This window comes from Atractosteus spatula, chromosome 3 (assembly GCF_055471065.1).
Source record: "Atractosteus spatula isolate fAtrSpa1 chromosome 3, fAtrSpa1.hap1, whole genome shotgun sequence".
NCBI lineage: Eukaryota > Metazoa > Chordata > Actinopteri > Semionotiformes > Lepisosteidae > Atractosteus > Atractosteus spatula.
Genome location: NC_142708.1, coordinates 48,314,544 through 48,327,475, shown reverse-complemented (window position 1 = coordinate 48,327,475; position 12,932 = coordinate 48,314,544). Strand labels below are relative to the sequence as shown.

Sequence of the window (12,932 nt, the reverse complement as noted above, 5' to 3'; positions counted from 1 at the left end):
GCTGAATTTATCACTTCAGAATTGCAATAGCTAAAACTGCAGTATCACACTTCCATGTGGCTTGTTTGCTCCGTAACTGTTTGAGATGGGATTTTGAACTGAAAAGCATTTGTGTATAAATAAAGCTTTATGTATTTGCTAAACTCATGTTGGTTCTAATCGTCCAAACCGGTAAAACTAGTACTGATCGGCTGTTCGCAGTTTCTGCTGGAACCTGGACCACCTGAATTGATGATCAGTGTCTCTGCTTTTTTATGGGGGGAGTCTAACAATAGTTCTAGTAAAATAGTAAAATAGTAATAGTAAAATAGTAATATATAAAATATAAAATATAGTAAAGTAAAATAGTAAAATAACATAATTAAAATTGTTGGCAATTGAAAACAATATTGATAACATCATTAACACTACTAAAATGTCTGAGGTCAGTTTTATTTATATTCATTGAAGGCTTAATAATTAATTAAGCTACTGTATTTAGCAAAATCGTAAGCCAAGTTCATTTTGGTTATGAACATGGCTTACGCACTATGCCAAGAGCCGAGTGTTATGAAATAAATTTCAAAACCCGTGTTCTATCTGCAAGTAGAGTTTCACTGTAGTTAAACTATTTTTGTGGAGCTAAATTTAAGAATAGCCAAAAACATCTTGTTAAACTTTAAACCACATACCTGTATTTCTTTATATTAGAAAATGCTATAAACATTAAATTGCAGTTTAAGTTCATGTCCTTCAGGTTTGCAGTGTTATACTTCACCAGGATGGAGTAAAGAAAACCATGTATTCTACTGGCTGTTTCTTTATATTGTGAATTGCTGCTCTTGGAGTCCGATCGTATTACTGTTCTAATGAAATCCAATAGTAATTTTAAGTGTTAGGTTTCCTGATTAAAAATGCTTAATTATACAGTTTCAGTTTACTCCCATATTGTGTTCCTCTTGAGTTTTGGTGGACAGAAGCTGCTAAGGTTTGCAGACTGAATAGTGTCTAGTCTGAAAGCATGAGCACTTGGTGAATAGCGATTTTGTGCGTATTGTGTTGAACAGATTGTTACTGACACTGCACTTCATCTCTGCTTGTGAAATGCTGCATTAATTATTGGTAATTGTAAATTTGCTTTCCACAAAAAGAAATACCTCAACAGATTCACACACTACCGGACAAGTAGCACTGCAGCTCTCCAGCTCCCATGAGAGAGATTTCTCCATTCTTTTCAAATGAGTGTTTCTGTCTTCTTTTTCAGCACAGCTTTCACAAAAGGGCAGAAATCAACTGAATAAAAAGGGGACAGATGGTTAATGGCATTTTAAATGTATATTAGTCTCTGTGGGGACAGTAAAATGGTCGTTTAACTTGGCACTCGCATTGCTGACTCCTGCAGCACATCTATTACTCCCTACAGTTTGCAGACTATTAGACTTTAGATAATTTGTGATAATGATTTGTTCTGGAGTTGTGATTTTCTTAAAGATATTCTACACGTGTTCAGCTCTTTTCCACCCCATTGCGCTCATTGAGAAGAGCTTTGACGTCAGCTTCTCTAGCTCAGTGCTTTGAAAAAGTAAAAATACGGCTCTTTTTGAAAGCGTTATGTCTAGGATATCAAAAAGACGGGCTAATTAAGAGATACTGTATGCAGTGTGGGTCATGAAATAGTCTTGGATGGATTTCAGTCTGTACATTGAATATCTGTTTTCTGCACTAGGGTAAATCATAGGATTCAGCAAGATCGAATTATTGCAGGTTAAAGTAGAAACTGTTTATTTCTAGAAGTTATTTTATTATCTGTAAAAATGATAGTAATGCCATTTTTACAGAAATATTGGTGACAGATTATTAGTAAGTGGGATATTAGATTTGAGATTTTTTTTCTAAACCTAAATGTTTCTATGAGATGTTTTTATAATATGAGACCAATATTGACTTTTGCAACTCTTCCTCAGAAATTGCACAGTTGGCCAGCTATGACAGCGGAATTGCAGAAACTCCTGAGACTGATGAATCTTTGAGTGTAAGTAGCTTAGACACCTTGGTCTTGAAGTGTAATAACGGTGCCTTGCAAAATCAGAGATTAAAGCAGACAAGAAGACGTATGTTGTCGTACTACATTCTAAGAACTGCTTCTTAGACAAGAGCAGCAATTCACGGGAATTGTACTGTGAAGTGCAGCTCAAAAATATGTTTTGTGATTTATAACAGCTTTAAGATTTCAGCTTTCAGTTATAGAACTGTGTTCCACCAAAGTAACTGAGTTTTGCTCAAATGTTTCTGTGATATATTGTCCAAAAATGAGCACATCCAGAGAGTCTGTATGAATAGTACATCTGATTATAATCTGCATATACTGTACCTGTGATTTAGGATTAGATCCTTTGTGAGTAAAGAGACTAAATACAGTATTTAAAGTATTGCTCCAAATATATCTCAGATACTGTAAGATGTTTTGATATACTGCTGTGTATTGTTTGGTTTCTGTGTTCCCAGAGTGTTAGTGTACCACTAAAGTCTCGACGTAAGCCCTGTGAAACGGATTTTGAAATGATCAAACTGATTAGCAATGGCGCTTATGGGTAAGAAGAAACTGCATCTCTACAAAGTTCCTTGTATTTACATAGTATGTTTTTTCATTGGTGATTTAGAAGTCACTAATACATTTGAAGTACAAAAACATGTATGCATTTAAATGTGGGATTTTTTTTTATTTTACATAGTTGAATCTTTAACTTTGTTGTACCCAAGGTTGTGTAAATTAACACTGTACAGTATTTGAATAATTACCTATAAAAAAAAGCACAGCTAAGTAATTGGATGATAACAATGATAATAAGGATAACTGATATTATTAATAAAATAGATGTTAAATTAGACTGTTGATAGACGTGTTTTAATTTCATGATGGTTGTTTAAAATGTTATTAAATGAGATGTTTCCAAGTAGGATACAGTAAAAAGTTGCTTTAAGAGCATCAAATGTTGATTTCACCGATTCATTGATCGAACAAAAAAATAACTACTGCACAGCAGTGGTTAATGCTTCAAAAAATAAACATTGATTTTACCTGTTAATTTGCTAGTATAATAAATATGATTCTGACACTCCTAATGTAAAGTACTAGACACACTGCCCCCATCAAAATACAGTATTAGAGAATACCATGTTCCAAAAAAGTGACCCCCGTCAAAATATTAGTGAATGCCATGTTGCGAAAGAGTGACCCAATTTCTTCTACACTACATAATTGGCCAACATGTGGTAAGTACAATGATCCTTAAGGACTGCAAAGTAACAGCAGACCAGGCTTTTCTTCAGTGTGCTTTGTTATGGAAAGCAAGGCTGCTGTAAATGACCTTGCATGAATAATGATTCTTTGTGTACAGTATGTATCGCTGAAGGAAAAAGCCGATTTGGCTAATATGTCAATTCAGACAGCCTCAGGGTTTACTGGCAATAGGCAATGCAGTGTATGGTGGATACGCTACTCTCATTTCCATGCAGAGCTATGTCAATTGTTGCTGGCTACAGTGTGTTCATATCTCCATAGATTTCTGAAATCATCTGGTGGAATAAAACATGCAGTGTGTGCAAATGTAATTCATAATGGAGATGGACTGATCCACTATTAGGGGTAGTTTATATTTGTTAGTGGGGCAAGGTACTGTAGTACTTTTCATTTAGGCAACAAAAACATAGAGGATGGACTCTGCCAGCAAGTTCTGGAGCCTAACCACTATTTTTCAGCTGGTTATTCATGAGTTGCAGAAATTGGACCCCAGAATTTCTGTACCTGAAATAAAATATTTCAAGATGTAGATTAATTGATTTTGCTCACTGCTTAAAATATTTTTTTCACATTTGTGTACAAGTGAAGTGGAAATAGGAAGTGAACAGGCACTTTGAAAATTGACGTTTTATGTGGAAAAAGTGGGATGAAAATGTTGTCAAATTGTTCAGATGTTGCTATTTTGTCTTATAAGAGATAACTAAGGAAACAATCGAAATAGAATAAGTAGGTAAAGGCGAACTTAAAATGTGTATTTTTTTTCTTTTTACGCAGTGCTGTTTATTTAGTTCGTCACAAGGAGACAAAACAGCGATTTGCAATGAAGAAAATTAATAAGCAAAATCTAATCCTGAGAAACCAGATCCAGCAAGCCTTTGTAGAAAGAGACATCTTGACATTTGCAGAAAATCCATTTGTAGTGAGCATGTATTGCTCCTTTGAGACCAAGCGACACCTTTGTATGGTGATGGAATATGTTGAAGGTTTGTCAGATTTTCTGTTTCTTGTCTTTTTTTACAGCATATGGCATTTGGTGTCACCAGAAACTGTACTATTAATTTTAAAGATCCATTATTATCTGCTTCTGCAGTTTTATGTACAATTAAAGCATACAAGTGCTGAAAAGAATATGGGAACTTTAAACAGGAGATACACAAAGCACTTCTATCACAGTCACATTTTTAAACATATAATGCAGTGATGTTTTTTTCTTTTGGTAGAAATGATAGTATTGCGATCTGAAAATGTAATGTTTATATTGTTATATGAAAATGAAGATTGTTGTATAGGATGTATTTTTATTTTCTTTTGAGTGTCTTGCAGTACGTTTTGGAATCTTATAATGTGTGGTCTCACAGACTGCTGAAACCTATTAGATTTGTGTTTTAGCAAAGTCATGCCCACAGCTAAAATGACCTCTCTCTTTCTTGTGCCACAGGAGGTGACTGTGCCACTTTATTAAAGAACATGGGCCCTCTGCCAGTGGATATGGCCAGGATGTATTTTGCAGAGACAGTTCTGGCCCTTGAGTACCTCCATAATTATGGAATAGTCCACAGAGATTTGAAGCCAGACAAGTACGTAAATAAGCATTCCTTATATTCTTTGATTAGAGAAAAAACAAAGCTGAGATGTGCTAGAAACCCATTTCTTTACCAATGTCAAGAACGTTTTGATACATTAAAGGTCTTATTTTTAGTACAGTATAAATTGGAGTCTTTGTGTTCTTGTTTAATATTTGTTCAACGGTATTGTCACAGATTTTTAACTCACTGGCTTAAAACAAACAACTGAACTGCTAAATAGTTGGCCGTTTTCTTCTTTTAATGTATTCTTATTAGACAAAAAGTGCTGGAAATAAAATGAGTCTGCATTTTAGGTTGTTTACTTGCAGCCCTGTTTAATCTTGCCATTCCCATATACAGTGGCTTGCAAAAAATATTCAGACCCTTGCTATGGTGTCCAATTTAGTAAAATTACAAAATGATACATGTACTTTAAAATATTATTTTTTATTCTAAACCTGGATGCTCAAACTGTCTTTGAGTCTAAAGACTAAAAACAAAAGAGAAACTGTTTCTGTTGATAAGTTTTTAGACCTAAAAACTCAATATATGTTGGAAGCACCTTTGGCAGCAATTATAGTTGCAAGTCTTTTTGGCTAAGTCTCTACCAACTGTGTGCTGTGTTGGTGCAATTTCTGCCTATCCTTCCTAACAAAGTTGCTATTCTTAAGTGATCCCCAAGCAACTTGAGAGACCTTGAGGCAGTTTTCCAACCATTCTGCAGATTCCCAATAGGACTGAAGTCGAGACTTTGACTGGGCTGGTCAAGGACTTTCACTTTCTTATTCCTAGAGTATGCCACTCCAATGAAGCTTTGGCCTTATGCTTTGAATCATCCGTCTTACTGTTAGGTGTATTTTCACCCCAAGCCTTTAGTTTTAAGCCTTTAGTACACTGAAACAGGTTCTCCTTTAGTATTTGTCTATGCTTCGTTCTGTCCATTTTTCCTTCAATCCGAATAAGCTTTCCAGTCCCTGCTGAGGAGAAGCATTTGCATAAAGTGATGCCGACACAACCATATCTGTAGGAATGGTGTTGACTGGAAGACATGTTCTTTTGGGTCTGCACCAAACATAACACTTGGTATTTAGAGCACAAAGTGCCAATTTAATCTAATTTGAACACAATACCTCTTGCCACATTTTTGCAGGATGACATAGGTGATTTGTTGCCAACCTCGTTCAGGATATCAGATGGGTTTTTCACTATGCCGTACAATTTTGTGGTGTGACTGGGATATTACTGACTGATGCACATTATTCCCCATCTCAGCCATTGAACTAAGTAACTCCTCATCTTTCTAACCTGGCTGCTCAGTTTAGAGAAAAGATGTGATTAAGCAGGATCTCAGTAATGTAATGCACCTTTCTGTTCTTGATGATTTGAAGAATACGCCAGTGTGACATAAACATTTTTGCACTCTTCTCATGATCAGTGCTTTTCAATGACAGTGCCTTGCTTTAAAAGATCCTTAGTGTTCATGGGTGGGACTTTGCTTAAAATGCTCTATCTGACCAAGGAACCTCCCAGTTTTTATTCTGAACTAATGAAAACTGCTATTATTGAACACAGAGACAACAGACCTACTGTAATTCTGTGGATTAATTTTGTTCACCTAAATTAATTTAGGATTGCTACATCAAAGTGTTTGAATACTTCTGTATATACAGTATAACTAACATTAATTGCTACTTCAAAGTGTTGTGACTGTAAGCTTTAAAGCAACTAAATGTGAAAACTGTACAAAGATCTGAATACTCTTTAAGGCACTGTATGTTTGGGTTTGGGTTAAGTAATTTTTGATGTTTTTCTTCTTTTGAAGACCATGGCAGTGTAATTACATATATTAATCTGTTAATTTAAAATATCTGAGTTCTTAGTACTTACATTCACACAGGAAATTACATTTCTGTGAAATCAGTAATTTTGTAATGGTTTCATTTGGAATCATCTTATTGAGTTATGAGCTAAGTTTTACATGTAGGCAGAACTGGAATAATACTGTCACATTTCAGCCTTTTTGAGAGCTACCCTTGAATTAACCTTATTTCTATTAGGCGTGATGCTGTTATGAATTATATTTTAAATTGAACTAAAAACATTAAATGCACTCTTTGAAATGTTCCATCTCTGATTGTATTAGTCACACTCCTGAGGCAATTTATTTTAGCCAGTATGGGATTCTCATGAGTATATAAATTGCTTCTATTCAATAGACTGCTTGTCTTTTCAATAGGAACATTTTTTTTATTTTTTTACCACGAAGGTTATGAAACTGGTTTGAAGTTTGAAGCAGGGTCTCTCTGCTTCATGACAGGAGGATAAACAGCTTGTACAATACTGCTTTCTCTAAGCTATGGTGCTCCTGAGTTTTAAAGCAGCTTTAGAGTGAGTCAGCACAGTTTTAATGAGCACAGTTCACAATTATTCAACCACTTCACCCTAGATGATGAAATTAGCCCTAACGGATGCATGTATAAAGATGTTCATTTAGCCTCATCAGCTCTATGCAGCCATTTCTCATTTTTCTAACATAATAATCTTTTTTTTTCTTTCTTAGTTTGCTAGTAACATCCATGGGGCACATCAAGCTCACAGACTTTGGACTGTCCAAGGTGGGATTAATGAACATGACAACTAACCTGTATGAGGGGCACATTGAGAAAGACGCAAGAGAGTTTCTAGACAAACAGGTATGTGGGTATAGCTAATATTTTAAATATAGTTTTAGATTAGAATTCTCTTAATTCAATAAGACAAGTCAAGAGTATTACAAAATCTTTCTTAATACCTTTGTATGTTGTGTAAATGACTTAAGGTACAGTATAGTTGTAAAACAGAAAAATGCGACAAGTGATTGTCTTCTGCACATTTTATAAAATGCTCTGTGTGCTACAGCATCCCAGAGCAAATTATATTAAGAGTTTCAAAATCTGGGTAGTGTGTGCCAGATTTGATTTTAATGTACAGTACTTCAAACAGGATGTTCGTACTATAAATTATTAAAATACTAGGAATAAACATTACATACTGTAATATATCTATCAGTGGTGTGTTGGTGTGTATGATACAATGATACCTACTGTACCAATAAGCATCTATTGCATCTTCACTACATGCCATTTTAGTTTGCTTCTTGAATTCTGGCTACAGGATATGTGCGATTATTAGCTATATTTAAACATTTTAGTTTGTGACTATTCAAGATTACCTCTGTTATGTTGAAAATAATATTGTTGAGATGTTTCATTCAAGAACTGTCAAAAATGAAATTAAAACTATGTACCTTCACCCCTCTGACATTTGACAGTTCTTTACAGTTGAATAATTGACAGTTATTTTCAAGCCTTCTCTCCTTGTAGCTACCTTCCATTTATCTAACTTAGTGATTCTTATCATTGAACATAGTTCTTATTTTTAACATTATGTGAGCAGAGCATGTTGCCAATGCCTCAGACTTCACAAAAGAAAAGAAAATAAGCAAAGCATTTTCACTGACTGTAAAACCTGAGTGTTCAAAATGCATTTGCGTTACTTCGAACATAGTTGTATGGTATCTTTTCAACAAAAGTTACACTTTTCCTGCATTTCATGTATAATGTTAACTGCTATACTAAGTTAAACAAACTAATTATCATAAACCTAAAAGTGTTAAAGAATTTCATTTTTAATGTATGAAATTTCTTATAATGAACAGTTTTGAGGGACAAATGACCTAATATAGAGAAAGAGATGAGCGAATATGTGTATCAGTTGGTAAACTGCAAGACTGAAATGCAAATTATATTCCATCTGGGATTAGTGATCAGAATCGCCTACTGTATATACTCTGCTTAAGGGACAGGTAACACTAACTTACTGTATAATTAGTTATCATTCACCCTGTCTTTGAATGAAATTGAATCAGCAGAAGGCAATGTTAAAGAATTGTTGTGTTCCCCCCCCAAAAAAAATTTAAAATGTGAACTGCTTTATTTGGTAGATAGCAGTATTAAAAAACAGCAATAAATTAACTTCTATAACTATTGCTGTTGTTCTTTGGGGAGTACAGTAGATGCCTGTTGTATTGTACTAGGAGTTATGAGAAAGTGTGTGTACAGTACAAAGACATGCTCCTCTAACCCAGATCTCTGATATCAGTCAGGATTGAACAGAGCCAGAGAACCAAAGGGAATGGCAAGTATACAAAACTGTTAAGCAAAATTCACTGCTTCTGGTACATGTGCATTCTGCTTGCATACTTAATAAGCTAGTTTTCAGAATGAAACTCACCAACTGTCTACGAGATCCCATTCCTTCAGGATCCAAGATGTAGTTTCACACATTATCATTGTCTACCTGGTCTGTGACCTCATCAGCTGATCAAGCACTGTATCCACAAGATTCTGAAATGACAGCTTAGGGAAACTATTAACACCCTTGAAAGCATCCTAGAATGTTTGGGGTACCGGACTATTAGGACATGATCATTGGATGGTATAATAAAAAATAGAAATATCTGCATTGCATTCTGCAGTTATTGTATGCATTTTTTATGTTCCACTCAATTTGCATAGACACATAAAAGTGGGGTCTCTCACTCTGCTGCACTGCTAATGCGCTGGACTCGCTGTTGCTGTAGATTGCAGCGTTGACTACAAGACTACACTACTTTACAGTCCAACTTCACCAAGTGCACCTGCTTCATGTGTGGGGTATGCTGGCTTAGACAAGATGCAAACTGAATCCTGGCTGATGGCTATGATTGCACCTGTCACAGAGACCAAACAAGGTCACACAGACTTGCTTTACAAGGTTATTTACAGAGCTATTCAAAACTCTTTAAAAAAAACAGAGTTTTTCAGTTCACATCTAAGATAATCTAAGGCACTCGTAATGTTGACTGGAAGAGTTCAACACTTTGACGCTGGGCCATGCTTCATTAATCTAGTCTGTCCATCAGAGAATCGATTCCCTTTGCATCCATTGGCTATAGTCTGTATTCTTCTCCTAACCACACAGTTTTCAGCAATGCACATTATACAAATATTATATTTCAACTTCCAGTTAAAAGGTATAAGTGCCATCTAGTGCACATCACACTTTTGCTTTCAGTATATAAATGGTATTGCAAATTAGACACCATACAGTTATTTGCACTGCTAAAAGTAGAAACGACACTCTAAATGTCCTTGCAAGAAAGTAACTGATAAAACTGCTGGTATTGTGATTTTGAGTGCTGTGAATGTTAGTGTATATTTCAGATTTAAATGCAGTGCAGTTTTTCATTAATAAACAGCACCTAGAAATGGAATGCTTTTATAAATGTTTTGTCCCGCTAAATTATTACGAATGAGCCTACAATGGAATTCCAAAATGATTGGGTTCCTCCATACATCTTAATTAGCAGCAGGCACTGCACTTGCCATTGTTTTTTAATACTCCACAAGATTCTTCTGGAACATTTTCCTTCTTTAGATTTTACTAGTTAAGAAATGGCTGTGGTATGAGGGGTAAGATATTGGTCTTATCACTCTCAAAGATACTGTACAAAGAAACTCCTCCATGTTTATGAAAGAGCCCATAAGTGCCAGCTCTTCCCTTGTTGTAAATGTTGTGTTGTTGTGTTGTTTGCAGGTGTGTGGAACTCCAGAGTACATAGCTCCAGAGGTGATTCTGCGGCAGGGTTATGGAAAACCAGTCGACTGGTGGGCCATGGGAATCATCCTGTATGAATTTCTGGTTGGCTGTGTGCCCTTCTTTGGAGACACTCCCGAAGAACTGTTTGGACAAGTTATTAGTGGCAAGTGCATTTCTTGTTCATTATGCAGATCAAGCTTTCCAGAGAATATGTACGTGTACTGTACAGATGGTAGACTAAAATAATATGTACTCTAGTGTGTATTTGGGGTAATTGCTATGCAAAGATGATCATTTCTAAAGGTGTAGTATGTCTATATTCTAGCAGGTTAAATAATTGTGCCTTTAGTGTCACTTATGAGGCCTGAATTCTAATCGCTGATCTGGAAGGTTCCAGACAAGAGCTAAAGCAATAGGGCTTGAAGCACCATTCCAGGCCTCAGGTTTCAGAGACTTAGACTAGTGTGGCAAAAACTGTATTTGAACAAGTAATAGGTTAATTCCATGCTGAGAGGAGAAGAAAGAAAACACAACGTTTCAGCCGTGGAGCCTTCTTCAGGTGTGTGGCACACCTGACACTGACATTACTTGTTCCTTTGCTGCCTACGCATGCTGACACAGCTACCCACCTGAACAAAAACTGTATTTGTTCTCTTGCACGTATTCATTTTGGGGAGATTAAGTTTCACATTTTTTATTTCAAGATAAACAGTCCATGAAGAGAAGTACATACTTTTTACTTCAAGACCAAAAACTGCTTTATTCCTTACATTTCCTTTGGTTAAACAATTTAGACTCGTAATTAAAAAGAAGGATGTTAAGTACTCGTTGAAAGTATGATCAAGGTTAACTGAATATTCAGTTCCTGCAAATGATCTCTTAAAAAGGGATAAAATACAAATCAAACTGCACTTAAAACACTGGATTTCAATTCTGTATTCTTTAGCCATCACTAAAAGATTTCTTTGCTAAATAAAAAAAACAGTATGTGTTTATTTAATGTATAAAAGGAAAGGGGTGTAGTGCTGTTTGTTTGAAGATGGAGCAGCTGTTCCCTCCACATCTAAAATTCAATAACCTTTCAAACATAAGCCCCTAAGCCAACCCGTATGGCTGTGGAGGCCTTGCAGCGAAGCTAGATGGTAATTGAATAGACTCCCCAGCCCTCTCACCTGCTGTTTTCAGAGTTCCCTCACAGTTTTTGAAATCCCCAGCTTTCCATTGTATGCCCCCCAAAGTTCAGAAGGAAATAAAAGCCCAATTATTTTCCTCGTAATGATGTGTTCCACAAGCGGTTTGTACTTTGAGCTGTCCTGGTTGTGTTTTTGAAAACAGCACGGGTATCTTTAGAGTCCTCCTGAAGGCGATGTGGGCAATCCCCATCAATTTTTTGAAGTCAACTCAGTTGCTGTACTGAGATTCATTAAGCACAGCAAGCAACTGTATAAACAGGGAACAGAGTTTAGCTCCCTATTATGCAGCACTATGTAAATGAATGGATTTATATTGTATTTTTTTAGTTTGGCTTTAAAGGGCAAGGGAATAGATGGTTAATTAAGGGAAGAAGAACGCACTTAGAACTGCTGCCATGGCCTTAAGGTTCAAATGCATATTCATGTTTTTCTTCCAAATCTGATTAAAATCTGTGGTACAAGCTGCTGGCTAGACAATCATGGAAATAACTCAATTTTCTAATTGGTTTGCCTCACACGTCCTCAGGCACTCTTTCACAAGTGCATACAAATGCTTTCCTGTTTGCTACAGTAAATATAAAAGGGCCCTATTTCTGTTGTTTAAACTGCATGTTTTATTAATTTAGTGATTCTTCATTGTTCAGAAATCAGTCGAGTATCACAGCATACATATAACCTAATGTCTTCTTGCATTTCTGGATGCCAGAAGATATTTAAAAGGTTCATGCACTGGAGAGTGACCTAAGTCAGGAACTAAGTCAGTCTTGAGATAAAAGAAGTAAAGTAGTAATGAGATCTCTGTGTTTCAGAAGTGAACAATGGTAATTTCAGTGTGAAAAACACAGGAACGGAACATGCCACTCACCCATGACCACAGGAAGATAGTAACGAAGCCTGTGAAGTGGAAATAAAAGGATTCAGACTGCTTTAGTTTGAGCAAAGTAGAAAAAATTCCCAGTGAATTTCTAACTGAATCTAAGGTAGCTGAATTGAATACTATGGGCTTCCTTCTACAATGTTATGATATATAGCACTGTACCATTGCTTTTTTTCTAATTTGAAAGTCGCTTAAGATGATTTTCTCCACACCAGTAACCGGGTGTTTTGTAATTACATCCTTTGCCCTGCCTGTCCTCAACCAGATGAGATTAACTGGCCTGAAGGGGAGGAAGCTCCTCCCCCTGATGCCCAGGAACTCATCACGCTGCTGCTCAGACAGAACCCCCTGGAGAGAATGGGCACAGGTAAGTCTGGACTGTCATGCAAGTGCAGCTG

The 12,932-nt window shown here is 36.0% G+C and overlaps 1 protein-coding gene across 8 annotated transcripts in view; it reads left to right on the top strand.

The window, feature by feature from the left end:
* Positions 1-12,932, top strand: part of mast4 (microtubule associated serine/threonine kinase family member 4) — a 199,723-nt gene that overhangs the window by 171,791 nt on the left and 15,000 nt on the right. For 7 of the 8 annotated variants that reach the window (XM_088911334.1, XM_088911333.1, XM_088911339.1 and 4 more), the window contains 7 exons: positions 1,944-2,011; positions 2,485-2,570; positions 4,055-4,263; positions 4,719-4,857; positions 7,406-7,538; positions 10,462-10,627; positions 12,800-12,901. In XM_088911334.1, coding sequence (XP_088767460.1) covers positions 1,944-2,011; positions 2,485-2,570; positions 4,055-4,263; positions 4,719-4,857; positions 7,406-7,538; positions 10,462-10,627; positions 12,800-12,901 — 903 coding nt within the window. Of the gene's footprint in view, positions 1-1,943; positions 2,012-2,484; positions 2,571-4,054; positions 4,264-4,718; positions 4,858-7,405; positions 7,539-8,985; positions 9,022-10,461; positions 10,628-12,799; positions 12,902-12,932 lie in introns of all 8 variants that reach the window. The other variant, XM_088911341.1, reaches the window with a different exon arrangement.